General features: G+C 34.2%; 1 protein-coding gene across 2 annotated transcripts in view; it reads right to left on the reverse strand.

Annotated features, from left to right (window-relative positions):
• LOC149792838 (uncharacterized) overlaps positions 1–22,233 on the reverse strand; it is a 96,795-nt gene that overhangs the window by 33,919 nt on the left and 40,643 nt on the right. Inside the window, exons 4-5 of one of the 2 annotated variants that reach the window (XM_089966610.1) lie at positions 19,759–20,121; positions 2,547–2,819 (exon numbers count right to left, since the gene is read on the reverse strand). In XM_089966610.1, the coding sequence (XP_089822736.1) occupies positions 2,547–2,819; positions 19,759–20,121 (636 nt within the window). The remainder of the gene's footprint in view (positions 1–2,546; positions 2,820–19,758; positions 20,122–22,233) is intronic. The other variant, XM_089966611.1, reaches the window with a different exon arrangement.

Here is a 22,233-nt window from a genome sequence, read left to right on the forward strand (position 1 = left end):
GTAGGATTCTGGATGTACCATATTATGATGTAACATAATGTTTTAATTAATAGCAGCAACGAGGGTGCTGTATCCAACTTGGCACCGACACTATCGCTGCGATCTTCGCGATCAGAAAAACTCATCAGCGATAGGCTGGGTAAGTCAAATTAGGATTTACTAAGTTCGATGACAGGGTTGTCTCATACCAGATCGCGATTATTTTTGCGATTTTTTGGAGTATAAGTTGAATCAGTATTTAATATGAAAACTGTTTGTTACGATAACGGTGCTATGATTTCATTTTGAAGACATTTAAGTTCGTTGTTTCTCAACTATGGGAGGAGTTAATCCCAAAAGCAAACAATACCGGAGTAAGCTGGCAAGCATTGCTATTTTAAAAATCATTGTTTCTGGAAAAGGTTATTTGCAATAATCATTTGTGATCTATCTCGATGTATTTCCTTTCTATTGTTCTTCTGAATAAACTGAATCATACCATGCCGATAGCATAGATAATATATATTCATTTGCATTAATCGAGTACTTTGAATATTACCGTATTCCTATTTCAGCTATTCCAGAAGAATAGAATTCAGGAAGGTTTAACAAATGATACATATATAATAAATTCTGTTAACCTCTCCTGAGGTTTGCTCATCCCTTCAATATTAGTATTTATGTATTTCCCCAAATTGTTCTGTCCAGATAAGGATGAATGAATCCACTGTAAAATAATTCTTCAATACACATTTCTAAATCTGGCCTTTATTTGCTAATAATCTTTGCCTAACCTTTGCCTAACTCCAAGCAACATTTTTTCTCATGATTAATAAATGTCGAGCACCAGTTTCAGCTCGTCATAAATCTTAACAAAATTAGTTCTTCAGAGTTTAAATATTAAATTCTTATATATGTAAAACAGTATCATCTAAAAGTCATTTGTAAATAAAATTATCAATACAACGGGCCTAAAACAGATCCCTGTATAACTTATTTTCTGATGGACATTAGTTCTGATTGAATGCTACTGATAATAACTGATGGTCCATCCAGATTCACTAGTCTACTGAAGTGTTTGTGAATCTTCATGAAACATGATATACATTTGACTATCATGTGTGCATACATCATGAAGTTCTAGTTTATTGCAAGTCTTTAAATCACCGTCCTGTAGAGTACAATAATGAATCAATCTGACTGCTGAGTGGAAACAATGTTATGGATATTACGTATCATGTTCTATATGAAGTAAGTTTTTCTGTCCGTCTATCTATCTATCTATCTATCTATCTATCTATCTATCTATCTATCTATCTATCTATCTATCTATCTATCTATCTATCTATCTATCTATCTATCTCTAACATACATTTATGTAATGCCCCAGCTCAAGGATCTTTTATCAAGTCCATGATTGCATCTTCTTTTCTTTACAAAATGCAGACATTCTGTATGAAAAGGAACTTGATTTCATCGTCATCTTGAATTTTTCTTTTCTTATGTGCATGGAACAACTGCTAAAAGTGTATACTTTATAAAGTGTTATTTACTCCTCTATAATCCTCTGATTGAATGTCAGAAGAAATCGTACATTATGTTAATGAGAACTCATGCACGGGGTAACTGTCTGAACTTATGCAATTTTGTTTTGCTACAGTTAGGTACGACAAACATAATCAGGCAAGGCATTATCAATATCATGCTGCCAATAAACTTTGAAATCAAACACTAATTAAAAGCGTCAATTTCTGAAAATTAAAATAGGTGGCTGACAATTTAACTCATGTCAAGAGAATCAAGCTACATACCAAATTTGTTTTAAACATAATAATTTAGGGTGTTATTGTGTGCAAAGAAAAGTCAGTGGGTAGGGCAATGTGGTGCTATAACTTCAATGATGACAGCCAACTAAAGTGCTCTGGGTGGCCAAGTTATCAAAAAGTTCACTTAAATAACTCACTTCTGATGATTTCGAGACTCAGCTTAACCATAGTGGGCGTTAGAGAAAGCTAGCCAGTAGTTCCCACGGGTTGGTGGTTAGTAGAACTCAGCCAAGGTGTAAAGAAATTCAAACTGCATACAAATTTAGTTAAAATGCAATAGGTCTGTCATTCATATGCTATAACTCATCTCAACACCCAAAATCAAGCTGCATCCTAATTTTAACTGAGTTGCAAACAATTAAGAAGATTGTGATATGGCAATCGGGGTCTATCACTCCTCTAGATAATGTTGCAAATGTTCAACATTTAACTCAACCACTGTTTCATCGATATCAAGCAGCCTACCAAATGTTGGTTGAAATTCAATAACAGTGAATTCTCCTTCAGATTCAACAATACTGTGAAACCAGAATTTACCCACATAACCATATGCACTAAACTGTTTTGTTTCCTGATAAATCAGTATAATTAACTGGCAGTTGTATTGAAGAACTGCACAGGAACAATTTTTCATAAACCATTATGTTTACATTCTCAATCCAAAAGTGTTCCTATATTCATTTCAATGTTAGAATCACATGTTGACTACAATAAGTAATCTATGATATAGTAAAAACTCACATGTGACAATGACTTCCACTGATTTGTTGGATCCTTTCATTTGCCCTTGGATGGTGTTGAATGCCTCACAAATGTAGTTCCCAGTTGCACTTTTTTGTACAATGCCAAGAGATAGAGTGCTACCGCTATTTATCTGAACATTGCCATTCAACCATCTATATGAGCATTCTGGATTACAAGTAGCCCTGCATATCACGTCCACTGCTTTCTGACCCTCCTCCACTCGATACACAGAAACATCTGGAGTGAGATAAATGCTGTTCCCAGGGCCATCTATAGAAAATAAAATCATGGACAGCTATACATCAGATCTCGAGCATATTTGGAGTGAAACAACTGCTGTTCACAGGGCCATCTATAGAAAACAAACTCTGAAAGTTATATATAAATAAACATAAATATTTGGAATGAGATAACTGCTGCTCCCATGGCCTCTATATAAAATGGACAGTTATACATCGCTGTAAGCTACCAGGTGACCCTAATAATGATTAGAAATATCCGCGATATCTTTGCAATATATTATGACTGGTAGTTCTTTAAACATTTGTTTGACTTTTTGTTAATTATAAATGATTCAAAGATGCTTTCTGATGATCACTGACTGTACAAACTGTTTCACTACTCAACTACCAAAGAAATTAGTTACATGAAGAAATCATGACAAAAAGTCAAATTTTATGATAACGACCGCATTATCTGAATTACGTGCTATGAAAAATAATGTTTGAGAATTTCAGCTAAACACCTCATACCTGTCAGACAAGCAAAACTGAAAGACTAAACCACATGTTTGTTTAGTTATTGTGGTTCAAGCTAGTTTTCCAAATTCCACCTAAGAATCAGAAATATGGTCTCACACTAAATAATACAAAACAAAACCAACACGTTTTCTAAAAGTCAACACATAATTTAATTATCTAAGTTACAAAGTGAAAATTTAAGAGAAACTTACATTCTTGTGAATTATCTCCTAAATAATCCTAACTGTTCTATCAAAATTGATAAAATTTGGAATGTTTCAAGTGAATTTCTATCTCGAATATGATGATGTACCAACAGTCTTACTGGATCGCAATGATATGATCCAAAATATTTTAGTATAAAATATCAATCAGCGCTTTGTAATTACAATGAAATATTTAAATAAATAAATCCTCTCAAATTATAGCTGAACACAATTAAAAGTCACTCCACAGAACATACATTAAAATATGAATTAATAATTGTGATGCTTACAACATTATATAAAAACACAGAACACAACAAGATGACCAGTATGTGGGTCAAACGTTCACATATAGAACCTTCTAAATGTTGTAACAACAGCTAGAGCTTGAACTTGAATAGCAGAAAACAACTTATTTACAACACACAGACAAGACCAAACTCAGAAAGATGATATAATGTCCATGGGAAAAAACAATAAAAGTAGACATATTGTTTACAAATGATCATTATCGTAATGTAAAATATGCAATCAAGGACACAAGTTAACTATGTTGTTGTTGTTATTGTAGGGTTTAACGCCATTTTTCAGCACACGATAGGCTATACATGGCGGCCAGTATTAATGGTGGAGGAAGAACCCGGGAAAACCCCAGAAAGAACCACCGACCCACGAGAAGCTACTGGCAAGGTTTCTCACATACCCACATTAGCCGAATCCGAGACTTGAACCCACCCAGACAGAAGTGAGATGGCAGTGATCCGAAACTGAGAGCGCTTTAAACCACTCGGCCACTCGGGGCCCCAGTTGATTATGTCATACAATACGTTGTTTACAAATGAAGCTTACGATCTACAACCATGGATATATATATATAACAGTGAAGGATAGCAGAATAATGCCTCTACCCTTAAGCACACAACACAAATTAAAGCGCTCTTCATTACGGATCACTGCCATCTCACTTCTGTCTGCGTCGGTTGGAGTCACCGATTCAGCTATGGGTATGTCAGAAAGCTTGCCAGTAGCTTCTCGTGGGTAAGTGGTTCTTTCCGGGGCTTGCTCGGGTTCTACTTCCATCATTAATATTGGCCGCCATGTATAGCCTATCGTTTGCTGAAAAATGGCGTTAGACCCTACAGCAACAACAACAACTACAACAACAATTAACAAAGCCGACACCAGCATCATGGACATTAAATTTAGCAAGCCAATGCCTCCAACATGGACTTTAAAAATACAAAACTGCACAAGAAGGAGAAGCCAACATTTTGAGTCATAGGTGATTGTATCATCCACCTGAAGATCTCACCAAAAAGCAAAACTACCCTGTGCTTTAAAAACACTGGTGTAATCAAATTAATGTTCTTTACATCACCTTCATAGACTTTGAAGTGCTGACTAACAAGATAATAAAGCCTGCCAAGAGCAATACATGACGCCCTGTAAAAGTACCCTGTGGGTTTATCTACATAGGTATCTTGTGCGATGGCCAGAGTTAGCCACCTGTGGTATAGCAATGGCCCAATGTGAAAAGTACCTTCTTGACTTCTTCAAAGAAATGAAAATAAAACTGCATAACATAAAGCTTTAAATTGGGCGAGGAAAAGATCCAGCACACCAATACCCTTAATACAACCAATGAATTTTATGTTTTGCAGTAAACGTCTCAACAGTCAAAGACCACTGCTTTATTTTGGAGCAATACACAATGAAACTGTATCAACCGGAAGACATCCACCATACCAGTGGCCTTTCACATCCTCCACAGCTACAACATTCAACTTGTCATTTAATCAATATGCCAGAACGATAAAACAAAATTAGTTTTATTCCCAATAACATGGAAACAACTTTAGCTTATCCGATAAATATTTCATGCAAACCTCACTTGAAAGGCTTGTGGATGGTACAAACACAACTTTTAAATTACATCAAAATAAACTCCAGAGGTCATGCACAAGTGGAAGCTAATGTACAAAAAGGAAGTATAACCCTAGGAGTGCATAAACCACTGGAATAATTCTCAAGAGAACTTCCTGCAACCCAAAGAGGTCTATTATAGCAAGATAGCCAATAAAGACACTTCTGAGGCCAACTACTGCTACGTCAAAACAACATGGGACAACTGTGACGCCTATCACAAACTATACCTGTTCAAATATGTGTTACCTTGTACCATATTTAACGTATATATTGGGACACCATATTTTCTGGGACACCATAAATTATTTTTTAAAGTAATTCTTTTGTGCATTGTATGTTCTGTTACACTGCATTAATTTTGAGGTCCTACGTTGTGGGATACCATTAAAATCATTTGAAACTTACATGTAAAAATGATCTCAAACGTAAATGTTATTAAAGAAAACTTTTTTAAAAATGTTGTGAGTGTCTTTTTACACTTTTCTTCCTAGCTGCAAATTTGCTAGGAACAAGAGTACTTCTCAATGATGTCTTGATACCGGTTGATCAACTGTTTCTGCAGGTACATCCTTAACCTTGTGCATCACTATACCAACCACAATTTGGATGAACTGCTTGAAAAAGAGGAGGGGCATTCAATCTGCTTAAAGACTATAACATGCATCTCTTTGTAGACTAAAGTCTACTGTCGGTAGCTAATGCCAAGTCAAACAACCCAAGATCAAGAAGTTACATTCTTTACTTGGACAATGACAACTTGTAAGTATGTTCCAGGTGGTTCCTACCCAAAGCTACAAAACATTGAGCCCTCCATGTTCGAAATTGAGATTACATGCCAAATAAGGTTATTTTCTCATCATTCACCTATAGTCCCTGCAGGAATAACACATGGCTTACAATTGCTATCAACCATTACCTAATTGCAAGATGGTTAAACAAAAATGTATTATGGACTATCAGTTCGAATGTCTCAGCAACCTATGTGGGAAACTGACTGAGATCGAAACCCTGGTGCCAAACTTTCAAGACAAGGAGCACTAAGTAGGTGCATCTATCACTCTAATCTCAATATTTGTTAAGAAAAAATACAACAAGATGCAATTTAACGGAAATCCTTGGATACAGACTTATATCGATATAAATAAAAAACTGCACAAGAAAATATACAAGTGAAAAGGATCTGTCCAAGTTGTGCAACAGCTTATTCATTGGAAAAGTGATGGAGAACCCGTGGACGCACATAGACATCAAGCTATTACACAGCATTGATAATCTGTGCCACCTGCTAACAGATATGTCCCTTCCCATAAGTCAAAATATTTTACCATGGCCTGGTTACTCTGCACATGTACAACTGCCGAATGTGCTTGAATCAGTTCGTCTCCGAAAGCATCCTCGAGCTTTCCAAAATTTCCCTCTACAATATTTACTACAACAATGACATGAGTGTATATGGAAACCAGTGTGAACTTTCACACAGACTCGCTGCACCTCAAGGTCCAAAATGAGGCTATCCTGTGAGGACAATGACAAAATGGTCCAGCTTTTACAACACCAATGACAACACAAGGGTGCATGGTAAGATTAAAGACTAGTGCATCAGTTTGTGGGGCTATGGCTAAAGATTGAACTCCAAGTGAGATTAAGGTCACAAGGCTTTGAAGGTCATGGAAAAGTGTTTTAAGGAGTACATGTGCTATGAGCAATATAAGTAGGTGCCATAAAATAGTGTTTTAAAATAACATGACATATGGAGTAGCACTGGGAATCAAATGCATTGTATACAGATGAACTGGATGAGTCTTAACCTGATGAGGAAGAAAAGGTGGATAGTACCAGATGGCATGTCAGCCATATGTTATGTTGATCAATAAAATTTTAGTAATCTTTATTCATGGCCTTGTATTGTATATCTATATTTTTTCTAATTGTTATTTATTGTAGTGATTATCTTTAGTGGGAAATTTGTGCATGCTTAGTTTATTTCTAAGATATTAAAGAAATTGCAAAACTGCATCAGATCTATAAATAGATGCTTACATATGTGTTGACAGTTACTAATAATAAAATTATTATTAAATACATTTACAATTTGGGGCTTTTTTCCAGTGTACATGTCGGTCAGGTGGTATCTTTGAAGACTTAACTTAATTCCCATTTGATAGGTGAAATCAAGTGAGTTAGGATTTTGGAAATTTGTAATTTGGCATGAAGGTGGTAGTGGTATTAGCCTTTTTGCTTGTATATAAGTCGCTAGGACTAGGCAGTTTTCTTATTCTTATTTCTTGTGTTGTTGTTGTAACATCAAGTCTGCAGATGTATTTTATGTTGTATTTAAATATTATTTCAGGGGAAGAACATTGTATTTGAATTATTCAGTGGACATAGGAAGTGCTCATTGGAATATTATATTTGGAACTATTATGAATTATTCAAAGGAGTTCTGGCTCTCCTTGTCTGATACATTCAGCACCCTCATTTCCATTCTCTTGGTCATCCTCGTTGGTAATTCCGGTACCCTAGTTTCTGTTCTCTTAGCCCTCCTTGGCATCACTTCCAGTACCCTCACTTCCGGCTCTGGCCCTCCTTCCTCACCCAACAGCTCTCCACGTTTTCTCCTATCTAATCTTTGGGTGTCTTTTGGTCCCCTCCACAGAAAGCTTTCTCAGAAACCTTTGTTCCAATCTTGTCTGAAGTTCCAAGAACTACCTTCCCCGCTTTTTAACGAATATAAAACTTTGGCACTCGGAGCACAGTCTAGTGTCTCTAATTTCCCTATGAACTGTTCTCGACAATGTCCAGATGTGTAGTGATTCTTTCGCAATGCAGTAAACAGAATGTCTGGCTGCATGAGAAACCTGCCAAAAATTTGATTATCTTAGTTCTGATTGAATACTGGTGGTCTCTTTGGAAACTGTATGGGGCAGTATTATGAGGTGTTACAATGTCAGGTTTCCGGACACCAAGCCTAAGCCGACTGGTGACATCAATGCTAATTGCAAGCAAACAGAGTTTTTCGCCCCACAGCAAGATGTTCAAAGGACGTAACTGCGAATTTGAAGCTAACGCATTGGATAATTGACGGACAGGTGTTTTCTTTGTTTTAGTACAAAACAAGCACAACGACTCATACATGAAAGCATACATAGGATAGAAGACACAACGCAACATAATCAACTTGATGCACAATTAACTGAAAAGATAGCCAAATGCATTATGTGCCTGAAGCTCAAAAATCGTATTAATGAGGGTCTGACAAAACCATGACAGCATCCATTGTATGTTGAATGAGGAGGCAGCCCTAGGCGAGTACCTGCACAGTCTCCTGTGAAGTGAGGATTCTTATCACAGTCGTCATGACAGCAGTGGACATGACTGGTTAGCATGTGGAGCTCCGCATCATTTATTTATAATGATGCTGTAGGCACTACTGTAGAGACTGCTGGAACAAAGGTATCATTGATAAGACGTTTCCATAGGTTGTACCAAAGCCTTTACTCCCATTTGGATGGGCAGCAAAATAGAGAGACCAAAAAGGAATAACTCCAGAGCTTACCTTATCCTTTAATGTTGTTAGGCAGTCCTTTTTTACAGCATTAATCTTTAGTTATAATGATATGGGGCATTGAGAACAACCGTAGCGTAGGCTTATGCTCTGCAAATCCCTAATGTACTGTTATGTTCTTAACATAGCAAGTCTCACTGAAAGCCACATTCTTAGGGTTAGACTCTGCAAACTTGATAATCCTAATGTACTATTTTAAATTTTAACATGGGGAGTCATCGAAAGAAGCCTCAGTGTAGAATGCAAACTCTTGGAGCAGATTTGCTCCATTGGTCACACGAGATGCTAGTGGTATTCTAGGCCATGTCCTGTGGAAACTGACATTGGAGTTCTGACTGATAATGTCCTCATAAATGGAGAAGTCACTAAATCCACTGGAGAAATCAATCATAATATTCATTTCCCAGGCATAATTATTATCCACACTGAAGAAAAAAGAAGTTTCAACCTTGTGGCCAGAGAAAGAAAAGTCTAAGAACCTTTAGACGTAAATCTGTTCTTGCTAGTTCAGGAAATAACACTTCCCTAATATTTATGACCTTGGATGTTAACCCATCATCAATTTAGATTCTTCCCTCAGATCGATGAAGATTATTGCACAATCGTCTCCACTATATGCACGGGAATTCCAAAGACATTCATGTATCCAGAGCTACCAGTCTTCCAACATGCATGAGCAGATGAAAACTGCCAACTCCATAATTTCAGTGAGCATAGACACTAACTTAGGCAAGAATGGGATATCGAGGTTCCAGATAAACATACCATCATTCTGTTAATGCAGATGATGGCATGGACATCACCCTTATTAGAGTCAGTCTTAGTATGACAATTTGTGGTTTATGCCTACTGTATTCCATTATTGCCACCCATGTCATCATGGGGATTGAAGCAGAAGGTCTAGTGTGCAGATGGGCAGAGATTCTAGTCATGCTCATGATCTGACATAAACAGGTTAAAGAAACACAGGACAATAGTTGTGTGCTAGCACATGCCAAACAGAATGCCATCTCTGACCATGTCTGAAAGGCTCTAAAACGGTGAACACACTGCTAAAGAAGAACAATCTCACCAGATACAAGCTGAAATTCACTCTTGGTCCCCAAAAGACATGTTGCTAAGATGATTGACAAATTCAGCATTCTCAGATGGAGTCATGCATTGTGTTAACAAAACCAAACAGAAAACTTGCTGAGAATTAAAAGTAGAATATAGGCCATTTCATGAAGAACTCTCTGGTCTAATAAGGCTCCAATTCAGAATGCACCAACTTATGAATTAAAATAAGACCCTCTTTTATGATGTGACCAAGAACTCTTTGATCCTATCTACTTTAAGCACTAGAAAATACTTGGAAGAAAACAGCTCACCCACCATAAGTACTTTCTGTTATATCTGGCATGTTTCTTTTGTCTTATGTGTAAAACACTTATGTCAACTAGCATGTAAGATCTTCATCAGAACTGCTTTTGCCTGTGAATTGATATCAAGCTCTTGTGTGCTGGTGTGTCAAAAAGTTGCCTAAGTAGGATAAATTTTGGTTGAGGAGAAAATTATATGTTTGGATAAAAATGTCCACATGACAATAGTGAACAATTAGAGTTAAATCAATATTTTATTAACTTATAAAAACTAGAGCAGAAGGCACTTTACCACATAGGAGTAGTTATTTTACTACCTTTCTAATGATATCATTGCCTCCCACATAATACAATCACATTCATCATTTATAAGTTGGATAAAAGTTTTCTTCCAAGAACATTTGATTGAGCAATTTAATAAATGCAGCTGCGGAGTTATCATAACAAAATTAAGTTTTCATTTTCTATACATGTATTCATGCACATTGTTTCTGCTGAAACAAATTTTAAAATGAGACTGATAAAACTTTTTCACACATAAGACCATAAAGCAATTATGAAAGCAATTATTGTGAAATTTCTGAAATGCAAGTGTTCTTATTATCTTAAGGAATTATGAAGGAAGTAGCCATCACTACACTGTCAGCTTCATCATAGATATAAATCCTGTAAGTAAATATTATAAAACTTCATCGTTACTGGTAAAAAAGAATCTTCTTTAGATCATTGTTTTTAATTGCATTTATGGATTCTTTATTTGTGTGCAGCTTAATTTTTAACTTTTTGTTTTTCTTTTGTTTTGGGGTGTTGATGACAGGGCAGTGTATATTGCTTGTGAATTCAAGGATAAATGTGTACTAAGTTTCGTTCCTAATATAAAGAAGGGCATCCCACAAGCTTTACATACTTTTCATGTTTATTTCTTGAAAGATACGCCATTGATAAACTACTGCAGATATCAAGAAAATAAATCCATCATTTCTCACTGTTGGAAAAAGTACTATCAGCCTTCTACCCAGCTGTACTGTGCAAACAATACAATAAGATAAGAAAATATCGTCATTTCAGAAGACATTCTTAAATATGTTGCAGTGGGAAAGAAATGAATAATGACCCAAAAATATGACAACTGAACAAACATAATAAATAACAACTATATTAATGTTTAAATCAAATGATTTCAATCTTATGCTCCAGCTAATTGTTGTGTGTGTGAGATATATTGCCCTCTAATGATCAAAACATAGATAATTTGTAATGGCATTGAAACCATGTCTGCAGTAAATAATGGTGCAATGTGTCAAATGCAATATTATAGATCTAATCAATGATACTGAATATATTCAATAACTTCAAAAAATAAGGTATGATTATTTGCTTAATAATAATAATAATAATAATAATAATAATAACAACAACAACAACAACAACAACAATAATAATAATAATAATAATAATAATAATGATAATAATAATAATGGCTCCATTTAAAGAGGGTGACACAGTTGGTTTCATGGAACTAATCTTACGGACATCCATTACATGTAAATTTATGTTTAAAGTACATGTACATTAATACACAGACACACACACACACAAAATTGATAATGATCCATATTCATATATGAACATAATAAACAGAAAATTTGAACGTATTGCATAGGTACATTGTGTACATAATGTGCAAAAATAGTGACACACAAAAGTGGAAGGTTAGCAAATTTATTTAAATTGTAATGTATTTGTCAAATCGACAGGTTCTTCCACTTTTCAACCGTTTGATGAGATCATGATTAAATGCATTTATATTTGTACTTTCTCTAATTTCCTTTGGGACTCTGTTCCACATTAGTGATTCTGAATACTGAAAACGTTTTTTAAAGAGTCCTTTATTTTTCTTTGGGATGGAAAGGTGGTTAGCTGAAATTTATCTTAAATTGGGAGTGTTGCCTTTTTTCTGGCATGAAATGATTCCATGAGATATAATGGGGCCACATTGTTTGAAGCTCTGTGTATAAGTCTAGCCTTTCTCAAAAAATATGTTCACTTAATGGTAACATTGCAGTATCATTCACTGCATAGGGGATGTTCTCAGCATTGTCTAAGATGAGTCTGCAAGCTATAGTTTGCAAAGGGAATAATTTGTAAATATTCTTGTCAGAGATGTTTCCCAGATAACATAAGAGTAGTCTAGGTATGGCTGTATCTAGCATTTGTAATATATTAACCATGGTTTAGTTGATAGATATGGTCTTATCTTGTTAAATAACCATATACATGAATTGACTCTATGACATATGACTCGAAGAAGTTCATTCCATTACAAATTGTCGTCAATTATCACCCCAAAGATTTTGTCATGGGTAACCATTTATAGGTATATTTCATTCAACCTGAGATTCAAATTGCTACTTTCCAATTTTTCTCTCTTTTGTTTGGTAGCAATAATTAATAACTAATGTTTTTCTCTTGTCTGTGTTTACTTTATGCCATTTTTCATAGACCACAATCTATCCTAAGTAACGCTATCGGAAGGGAGACCTCTAGGTCTGATTTTATCTGTTTGAAATCTGATAGTGTATATAAGTCGGTGGATGTGTTATGTATCTTCAATTTGCATTGTTTGCAAGTTAGGTTTATTATTATTTTTTTATTTTATTATGTGCTATGAATAACTTTGTTTTGGATTCCTCTTGTCCAAAAGCAGGTTCATTTTCTACTTGACCTGAATCATTGTTTTAAATTCTGTAAACAAATAATATATACCAAATATTTTCCCTTTGAATATGGGTCAACTAATAAAATGATCATCTTTGCCTGGGTCAAGGATATTGTGTTTACTATGTTCTCTATTATAATTTTATTAACAGAGTTTCTAATTATAACTAAGATTTTATTCTGAAAACGTGCAAATTTCAGAAATGAAATTTTGTATTAGGTGATAGTTCTTTTAAAATATGTTAACTGTGACCTGAATCAAGTAGAGGACAATACAATAATGTTTTTCGGAAATTATTTGTATGTGCTGTAAGATCTTGAGGCAGAATCAATTGTATTATTGTTGTGTCCCATAGTTCATTTTGGCTGGAATTTATTTATTCAAATTGTTTAGAGACTTTGATTTATAGTGAAATTTCAAATAATGATATATTCTTGGATTGTAATAATGAGATTCAACAAAAGAATGTTGGTACATCATGACACAAACCAGTATAGGCATATCAACCCTTTCAACAACTGGATTTATTTCAGAATACCACTAAAGATCATTCAGAACTTTATTCGTTAGGACATCAACTCGAGGATTTTTTGGGATTTAATTTGCAATTCGGCAACTTCTTTTTACATTTTTTACTTCAAATTCTTCCGAAATTAATTTTTTATTGAATTTTAAGAAGGATGTTGCTTCTCACTCTTTTCTGTTACTTATTTTAAGACTATTGAGTAGTAATAAATGAAATACAGTTGTAAGTGGAAGATTATTTATCAAATGAGAAGGAGGAGTGGAACTAGAAATAATATATGTGGTACTATACATAGACTCTGATTTTTTTCTTATGAAAAATAAGTTATTTTGACACACTGTTTTATCATCAACACATATGATGTAAACCAAACAATCACTAAATTGTCATATTCATAAATGCTCAGTTTGTTGATAAAAGAAAGATGATCAATAAGCTCAAAAGCGTTTCTAAAATAAACTTGTATGGATCCAACTATATTTCCTTTATCTAAGACAGTTACAAAATCCATCTATCTATCATGGAGAACAATGCTGTCTCAAAGAAGTGGTTTTCTCTGAATTCTGATTGTTATTTTATGAAGTTAGTTATATTTTGATAGGTATATCAAAAGATTGTCATGAATATGTATTTCAAGTACTTTGGACAGAGTTGGAAAGATTGATATGGGTCTGTAGTTATTGATATCTTCTTTGCTGCCAGACATGTGAATGGGGATAACGTTTGCCAATTTCCATTTTTGGTGAAACTTTGAGGTGGATATGCTTTGATTGCATTTGTAAGATATGCTGTAAGATATTATTCTGCAGCAGCCCTCATGATATGTGGTTCAATATTATCTAGTCCTATTGATTTCCTTGTTATAATAGTTTGCAAAATTTGAAACCTTTTCATTTGGTATTTTAGGCATAAAATTGTTTGTGTCGGGGGCGGGTTCTGAACAGAAATGTTTTAGTTCATTGTGATTAGAGTTTGCAATTGGTTCCATAATTCTGTAGGATATGCTGACAAAAGGTTTGTTGAAAGTGTTTACTCTTTCAAAAACCTCACCGACAATCTGGCATTCTTGGCTAAATGCTAGTTGTTTAAAAACTTTTCACATAATTCCAACTATTTTCTGAAGCATGATAAATAATTAGGAGGTCAGGAAGTTTACATGTGCATTGATTGATTCAGGCATAACTACTGCTCATTCAGTTTACCAATTTGTGAAACCTTTATTATTCCTTTCTAGGTATTATAATAAATGCTTTTAGATGACAATTGGTTCATTTCCACAAAACTAGCTCTACCATGGAGTTGAACATTATTTCATGGAGAAGATTGTCTGTTTTTAGCTGCATTCCAAGTAATTTTGTAGAGGTTAAACACAGCCATGTTGGGTCTTCTGAATACATAAGGCAAGGCCAAGTTATGGTCCATTTTAGGCAGCAGTGACTTTAAAACTTGCAAGTAGGGTGTCGTAAGTGCATTTATAAAAAGATTTTTAAATAAAGTTATGATGTCTACATATATATACGGTTGGGGAGATGAAAGCAGTGCAAGGTTTTGCGGGGTGCTGAAGTCAATGTAAATTGTTTTGATTGGTCAGACTGAAAATGAACAGTCACAAAAATATAGTGGAATGGAGCAGGTGACCTTCCTATCTATACAAGATTACAATTGAAGGAGCCTAAAATTGTTCTTGTCGTAAAGTACATAATTTTTACTTCTGTGTCAAGTTTTAGTGTTCAGAAACTTCCGCTTCACCAATTACAATTACTTAAGGCAAAATAAATGTTTTTCTTCTGGTTGGATGACCATCCCTGTTTCTCACTGCTGACCCTAACACTTTTCTCCCCCAAGAAGAAAAATCAAATTAAATGTATATGTTTTAAAACAACACCCCCATCCCCAAAAAGCAAAAAACAAATGACCTGCCTACCCTAATTGTAAACCAATGCAATAGGAAACACATAATTAAGGAGGGCTAAGCATCAAGATTCCTAATTTGCACACCAAATTACATCATTCAAATGTTTCAGTAATGTACTTTATTTAGAATTTTCTTATATTTCAGTTTCAAGGCGAGTTCTCCAGTAAATTCAAAATGGAAAAAGACAAAGATGAAACAATACATGGAAGGGAATTCCTGTGTAAAAATAAAAGAAAATTCAAGCAATTAGAAATGAAAATTATAAGTTTAACTGAAAACAAGTTTTAAAATTAATGCATAAGAAAGTGAAACTAAATTACTCTCAAGATGAATAAAGGTCTATTGTTATGTCAATATTGTTCTGTTTCTTGTCAGTTGATACTTTAAATGGAATTGCAGTGAAATTAAAATCTGAAAATCTAAGAAATATTGGCAAACGCTCTGAAATTTCATTGAAGTATCTCTGACATTTGGTGATGTACCAAAATCTTGGCAAAAGAGGACTTTACAGACCCATTTTCTCTAGGGATAGATGTCAAAATATATACTTTGGTAAGGGATCAATTATAATGTGCAAAATATGGCTTCTAAAATTGTGGAGACCTTTCCAAGCCTATATTTAGCAAGACATATGACAATATGCATTAGCTCATCCACAGAACTGATTCTATGAGGGCAAACGATCCTCTTTTTTTACAACGAATTGTTCAATCTTTAAAGGCCTAAATTGACTTTTTACACAACCTATTCATGGATCTATAGGAGTGAAAATACAATAATAAATGCTATTAAAATCATAAACTTTATTAGCAGTTGCTTTACTGTTTAGTTAAAACTGCAAAGAAATAGGCAGCAAGTTACTTGCAAATATAAAAATTGCAAAATTTGTCCTTGACAGTTACATGTAACTGCTAAAAGCCGATTAAGCAATCACGGAAGTGCTATGGAAGTACTGAGCAACTAGTTAGGACTGTAAAATACTCTCTAAACAATTAAGAGCTGCCTTAATATTGCCTAGTTACTGGTTAATTAAGGGGTTCGCTTTGACATAGGATAGGATAGTAGGATTGATTTGAAGAAATGAAAGGAAAAGTATGAAAAAGAACCACTTGAAATATAATTTAACACGTACACATACATACAGTACAGCACATTTTAACTTATCACTTGCTGCAATGTTAGTCACTTAATTCTTTACATGCTAGCTCCATATTAAATTTAAATTTATGAAGTAAACACTTTGAGATCTGTCAGCCTGAGACTATATGGATACAAATGAGTCTTGAATCTTCAATGCCAATAATGGTATGATACGTCTACAGGTTTGATTCACGTGTTTAATAAACAGAGAAGTTTGAAACTGAACTTGAACTAGTCCTAGATTGAAACAGCCCTAGATCTGAAAGTGATGGGGGACAGACTTGGAATAATGCAAAGGATGGTTATAAGCATGACACAATCTTATTGTTGTGTCAGCTTGTTATTTCACCTACAAGAGTCACTGAAACTTCACTGAAACTTCAAGCACACTAATTGTTCATGATTATAACAATAAATCAGAGAATATTACTAAATCACAAGGCTGCTGATTCTGAGTAAATTATCATCATAATATATGTATAACATGCAAAGTAAATTGTAAGGATGGATGTAATATAGATGTGGTGAGGGTGCAGTACATATTATGATGCATCCCCTCACACATTTTCATGATCAAGGTACAACAACATTTATACAGTGTGCATAAAACCTTAGCTAAATGCAGATATTATACCAACATTAATGTACTAGGAAACCCGCTTCAAACTATTACATAGAGCCCAGGAAGAAAGAATGGTTGATATTCAGTGTGTACATATGTATACACCTTAATTATAATGCAGATGATGTACTAGGAAACCCGCTTCAAACTATTACATAGAGCCCAGGAAGAAAGAATGGTTGATATTCAGTGTGTACATATGTATACACCTTTATCTGAACAGACAAAAATGCTGGAGAAAGTATACAATTTTACTGCAACATAATAGAGGTGATCAAAAGGTCTGAAAATTAGATATTATGTAAAATTATTTTTGTACCAGGTTTTGATAATCATCCTTGAAAAGTGACTGAAAGCAAACTGAATAGGACTGAACAGAAATATAGAGCAGAGGTTAATTGATAGTCACAGTTATTTTTGGCATACCAAAATAGCTGATTTGTTGTGGCCTTGGATTATAAGTTTTATACCCATATATGACACGCAATTCAATGCATGGATTTAAATAGATTTAAAATAATAAGCGTTATGGACTTCATCATATAAAGATTGACAAAATGACAAATTGCAAGTTGTCAACTTATTTGAACAATTCAACACAATAATACAAATGTATTTATTCTTCATTGGTTTTGTCTTATTTCTGTCTGTACATCCATCTATCTGGTTTGATTTACTTTTTCTCAAGTGAAACTCTGACTCACTGACCACATGTCACCCCATACAGACAGATTTGATTTGCAAACGAACACATTTACTTATAGGAGGGTCATAGAAAAATTCCTTTTATGCAACCCTAAAGTAAGGGGGTTAATTATAGTCAAATCTATGTATAAATATATATGGCATTAAATCAATAATGGATGTTTATCACTAATATTAAAAATTATTTCAAATATAAAAGCTATTGATCCAGTTACTATAATAACTAATACAAGATATTCAAAGTAAATTTTCATTAATTTGGTCTGTGCACAATGACCCCTCCTCTCACCCACCTTTGACCACAAAAATCCTTTAGAAAGTGAATAAAATCCCCAACCATTGTCTACAGAGTTTGTGTGTGTTGCAGATTATCATGATAATCGCCATTCGACTACTTTGGCTATTTGTGATGCAAGGACTGATTATTCATACTGTCACTATTAAATTTTCAAACTTTCCTCTGCTGTTTTCATTTTTCACTGCACAGGATAATCCATACAGTGAGTATTATAAAGGTACAGAGGTACATACAATATTCCCATTATTATGTTTATTTAATTAAATTTTTTGTTTGTTAGTGGTATTTTTTATTCTATTACATGCGATTATTAGGTAACTTTGTTTACTTGATTTGACATTTTCCAGAAATTCAGTTCAGTTATGTTTGATCTGACTGTTATACTATAGCATACTGTATCTAGTTTCTGACCTTGACTCAGAAACAGTGGCAGTTCTGGTAAACAACTTTTTTTATAAAAAATGTTTTTTTTCTTTCCCAGAGTAAGAATCACTGATTTTAGTTAAGGCCATACTAGGAGCTTGTGATAATTTTCATGTAACAAACTTACATTCCTTCTAGAAAGTTGAATTCTTAACCTCAATCCGGGGATCTATTTTATGACTTAAGTTAGCCTTATACCTAATGTTTTGTATGGAAGTAGTCAGTGGGCTTTAAACGTTTGATACGCCAAATTGTGTTGTTGTGACCAGTTTGGGCTGGGATTTTATTTTCTTCAAATTATTGGATTTCAAGTGATTATTTTCCCTGGAAATACTAAAGTGCTCTAAATTAATATTTGGACAAGGACATTTATTGAAATTTATACAGAATTCAAAAATTGGAATAAATAGTTTCTGTGATTCAACAAGAGGCTGTTGACACTTCAGCACTTAACAGGTTACAACATATGTCAACATCTTCCATTTTGGATTTCATTGGGATTCAAACTCAGTTTTATTCAGGACTTCTGTTTTTTAATTCTTGGATTATTTTTGGATTTGATTTGTATAACCGTAAATTCCGTTTTCCTAATTTTTCACTCTATATTCAAGGGAAATAAATTATTTCTTAAATTTTGCAAGGCTTGTATTCTTCACTTTTTTCCTGTTACTTTTGTAAGAGCCTAGATTCACTCAGGGTGTACTACTGACCAGTGTTAAACAAAGATAATATAATTTTCATGACTATCGCATATTCAACTTACTTGCCCACCACCAAGCAATGCTAGCCTGTTTCCTATATAAACATCGGCAAGATCATGTCAGCTTGACATGACAGTGCCATACACTAAATGAAATATTATCTCAAGGGTCAATCAAACGTAACACAATATTACATGAAAGTTTATCTTAGTAGTGGAAAAGCAATTTGAATTCACAATAGGCATAAAAAGTCAAACTTCTTAGATAAATATATTTATGTTCTCTTTACATGAAGAAAACAAAGATTCATCTCAATGTGGTGGCATCATGCTACTAATATCAAATTTAAAAGACGTACTTACACACAATATTAAGTTGAGCCTCTCTTGACCTTGAAAAATTTCCTCTGTTGGTTTCATCCCGTGCTTCACAGTATATATACATATTCTGATAAGATTTGTTACCCATCAGTGTAAGGGTACTGTAAGATGTGTTTATGAACAAAACATACTCCGGTTTTGGGCCTGGTGTGGAAACGGACTGATCCTGAATTAGTACTGGGGACTGATTCTCTGATCTTATGTACCACTTAATCAAGGCACGTGGTCGGCTGCCATTAGGGGATGTATCACATCGGAAATCTTTATTGGATCCATCTAGAACAGGCACTGGTGTAACAAGTGGTTGACCAGTTCCATCTGTCAGCTGTACAGAAGATACTGGAACTGTACAAAGGAATATAAACATGACAATGAAAAATTAATTAAAATTACTTTCAACCATTCAATTAGGTGGTCTAGATTGTATTCGTTATTATACATGACTAAATGATAAACACTATTTTTGAGGAGAGTAACATGAACATTAAGTGTTCATCACAAGTTAAATAGAAGGGTAGTGTTGACTCTATTGATTACTGGCAAATGACTTTCAAAGATGTTAGAGTTGCTGCACAAAAAGCATTAGTTTCTTATCAGACTTACCATTACTTTAACATCTGAAATTTAGCCGCCAAAGGGTTTCTTTTATTAGCTTAAGTAAAATCCAGTCTGCAAAACCCATTTACTTTAAGCCACAATGACCTTGGCATTTAACCTTTCAGACTTTAAATCAAAAGACTTCTCCCATGCCTCAAGTGTGAGGCTTTAAATGTGTTGGCAAAAATACATGGCCTAAGACTGCCAATATTAAGCAAAACATACTTTTCTATTTATGGTCAGCTAGATGGCGTGTGATCTTTCGATATAAAAAATCAGTAGGCTTATCTTTCCCATCCTGCTTGTCACCTACACAGTTTGTTGAAGGCAAATGTTTGAAAACAAAATTTGTTTTGAAGAAGCTATTTATTTGTTCTTCAGTCAAAGTGACCCTGACTAAAAAGCAGCAAGGTGACCCAAAACTAAAAAGCAGCAATAGCCTACTGTCACTATTGTGCAGCTGAATTTGTCAGGTGGGCTGGCTGATGTGTTTGAAAAAAACCAGATAAATCAAACGGCTAGCCATTTATGGAAGATCACGTTATAAAACTTTGGTATCTCTTTGGGCAACATGTTATACCAAAGGTAAGGGTACTAGGGAAAAATCCTTGGACTCTGAGTAATGTAGGAAGAGAATGTAGTATATGAAAGCTACAATGATGTCTACATGACATCCTCCAGGTTTCAGTTGTTGTTACTGTTGTAGTTTTGGGTTCAAGGTCATTTTTCATCACATTATAGGCTGCACATGAAGGTAATATTTTCAGACGATTAGGGAGGGATTCTGGGTGGTCAGTGGTCTCAAGCGTTCAGCTCTACTAATCACCGCCATCTCACCTATGTCCAAGTAGAGTGGAGTCTAGACTTGGCCAATGTGGGCATATGAGAAAGGTTGCCAATAATTTCACATGAGGTGGTGGTTCGTACCTGAGCCTTCCTCCACAAGTTGTACTAGGTGGCCATGTATAGCCAATCATGTACTGAAAAATGTAACTTAAACCTATGCCGACAACAAAAAGAGAAAATTCTAGCAAAAAAGACTTGTTTGGTGAAGTATGTATTTTTCCAACAAGGACTTATATTGAATACTACCAGTCAGTTTTGACCAATATTATGACTATTATAATCATTTGTGCATTATGTTACAACTCTATGGTCTTAAACTAAATAACAGAAAATATCAAAACCAGCAAGCTTTTGCAAAATTCAACAATGTATTTTCCAAGAGTGACAGTTAAAAATAAATTAAATGTCCATCACACATCCGAAAGTGTAGAATATTCTAAATGAATTCCAAAAATCTTGACTGTGTTGATGTACCAATCTTGAACATGCTGATATACCAATAGTATTGATGTAATACAATGATATCATCTGGAATGTCTTTGAATGAATTCAAAATAATCCCAATGTAGTTTTTTGTCTAAAATGTCAATGAGCACTTTGAAATTCCAATGAATAATTTATATAAACGATTCCTCTCAAATTATATCCGAAAACAAATTAGAACTCTGATTATAGATTCCCAAATGGTGATAATAGAAACAGGAATGAAGACTCTGTTTACAAGAATCTCTCTCTCTCTCTCTTTCTATATATATATATATATATACATATATATATATATATATATATATATATATATATATATATATATATATATATATATATATATATATATATATATATATATATATTCCTACCTGACATATGTCACAATAGCATTTTCTGATAAACTAATGTACAATTCTAAAATATTATAAACAAGGTCATTTCTGTAACAGAGATTTACAGAAAACTTAAGTATGTTTGAGAAGGCTGCCCTGTGATTGTAGAGTCTGAAGAAGAACAAAGCATATT

This window comes from Sinohyriopsis cumingii, chromosome 8, assembly GCF_028554795.1.
Source record: "Sinohyriopsis cumingii isolate HCF-2022 chromosome 8, ASM2855479v2, whole genome shotgun sequence".
Classification (NCBI taxonomy): domain Eukaryota; kingdom Metazoa; phylum Mollusca; class Bivalvia; order Unionida; family Unionidae; genus Sinohyriopsis; species Sinohyriopsis cumingii.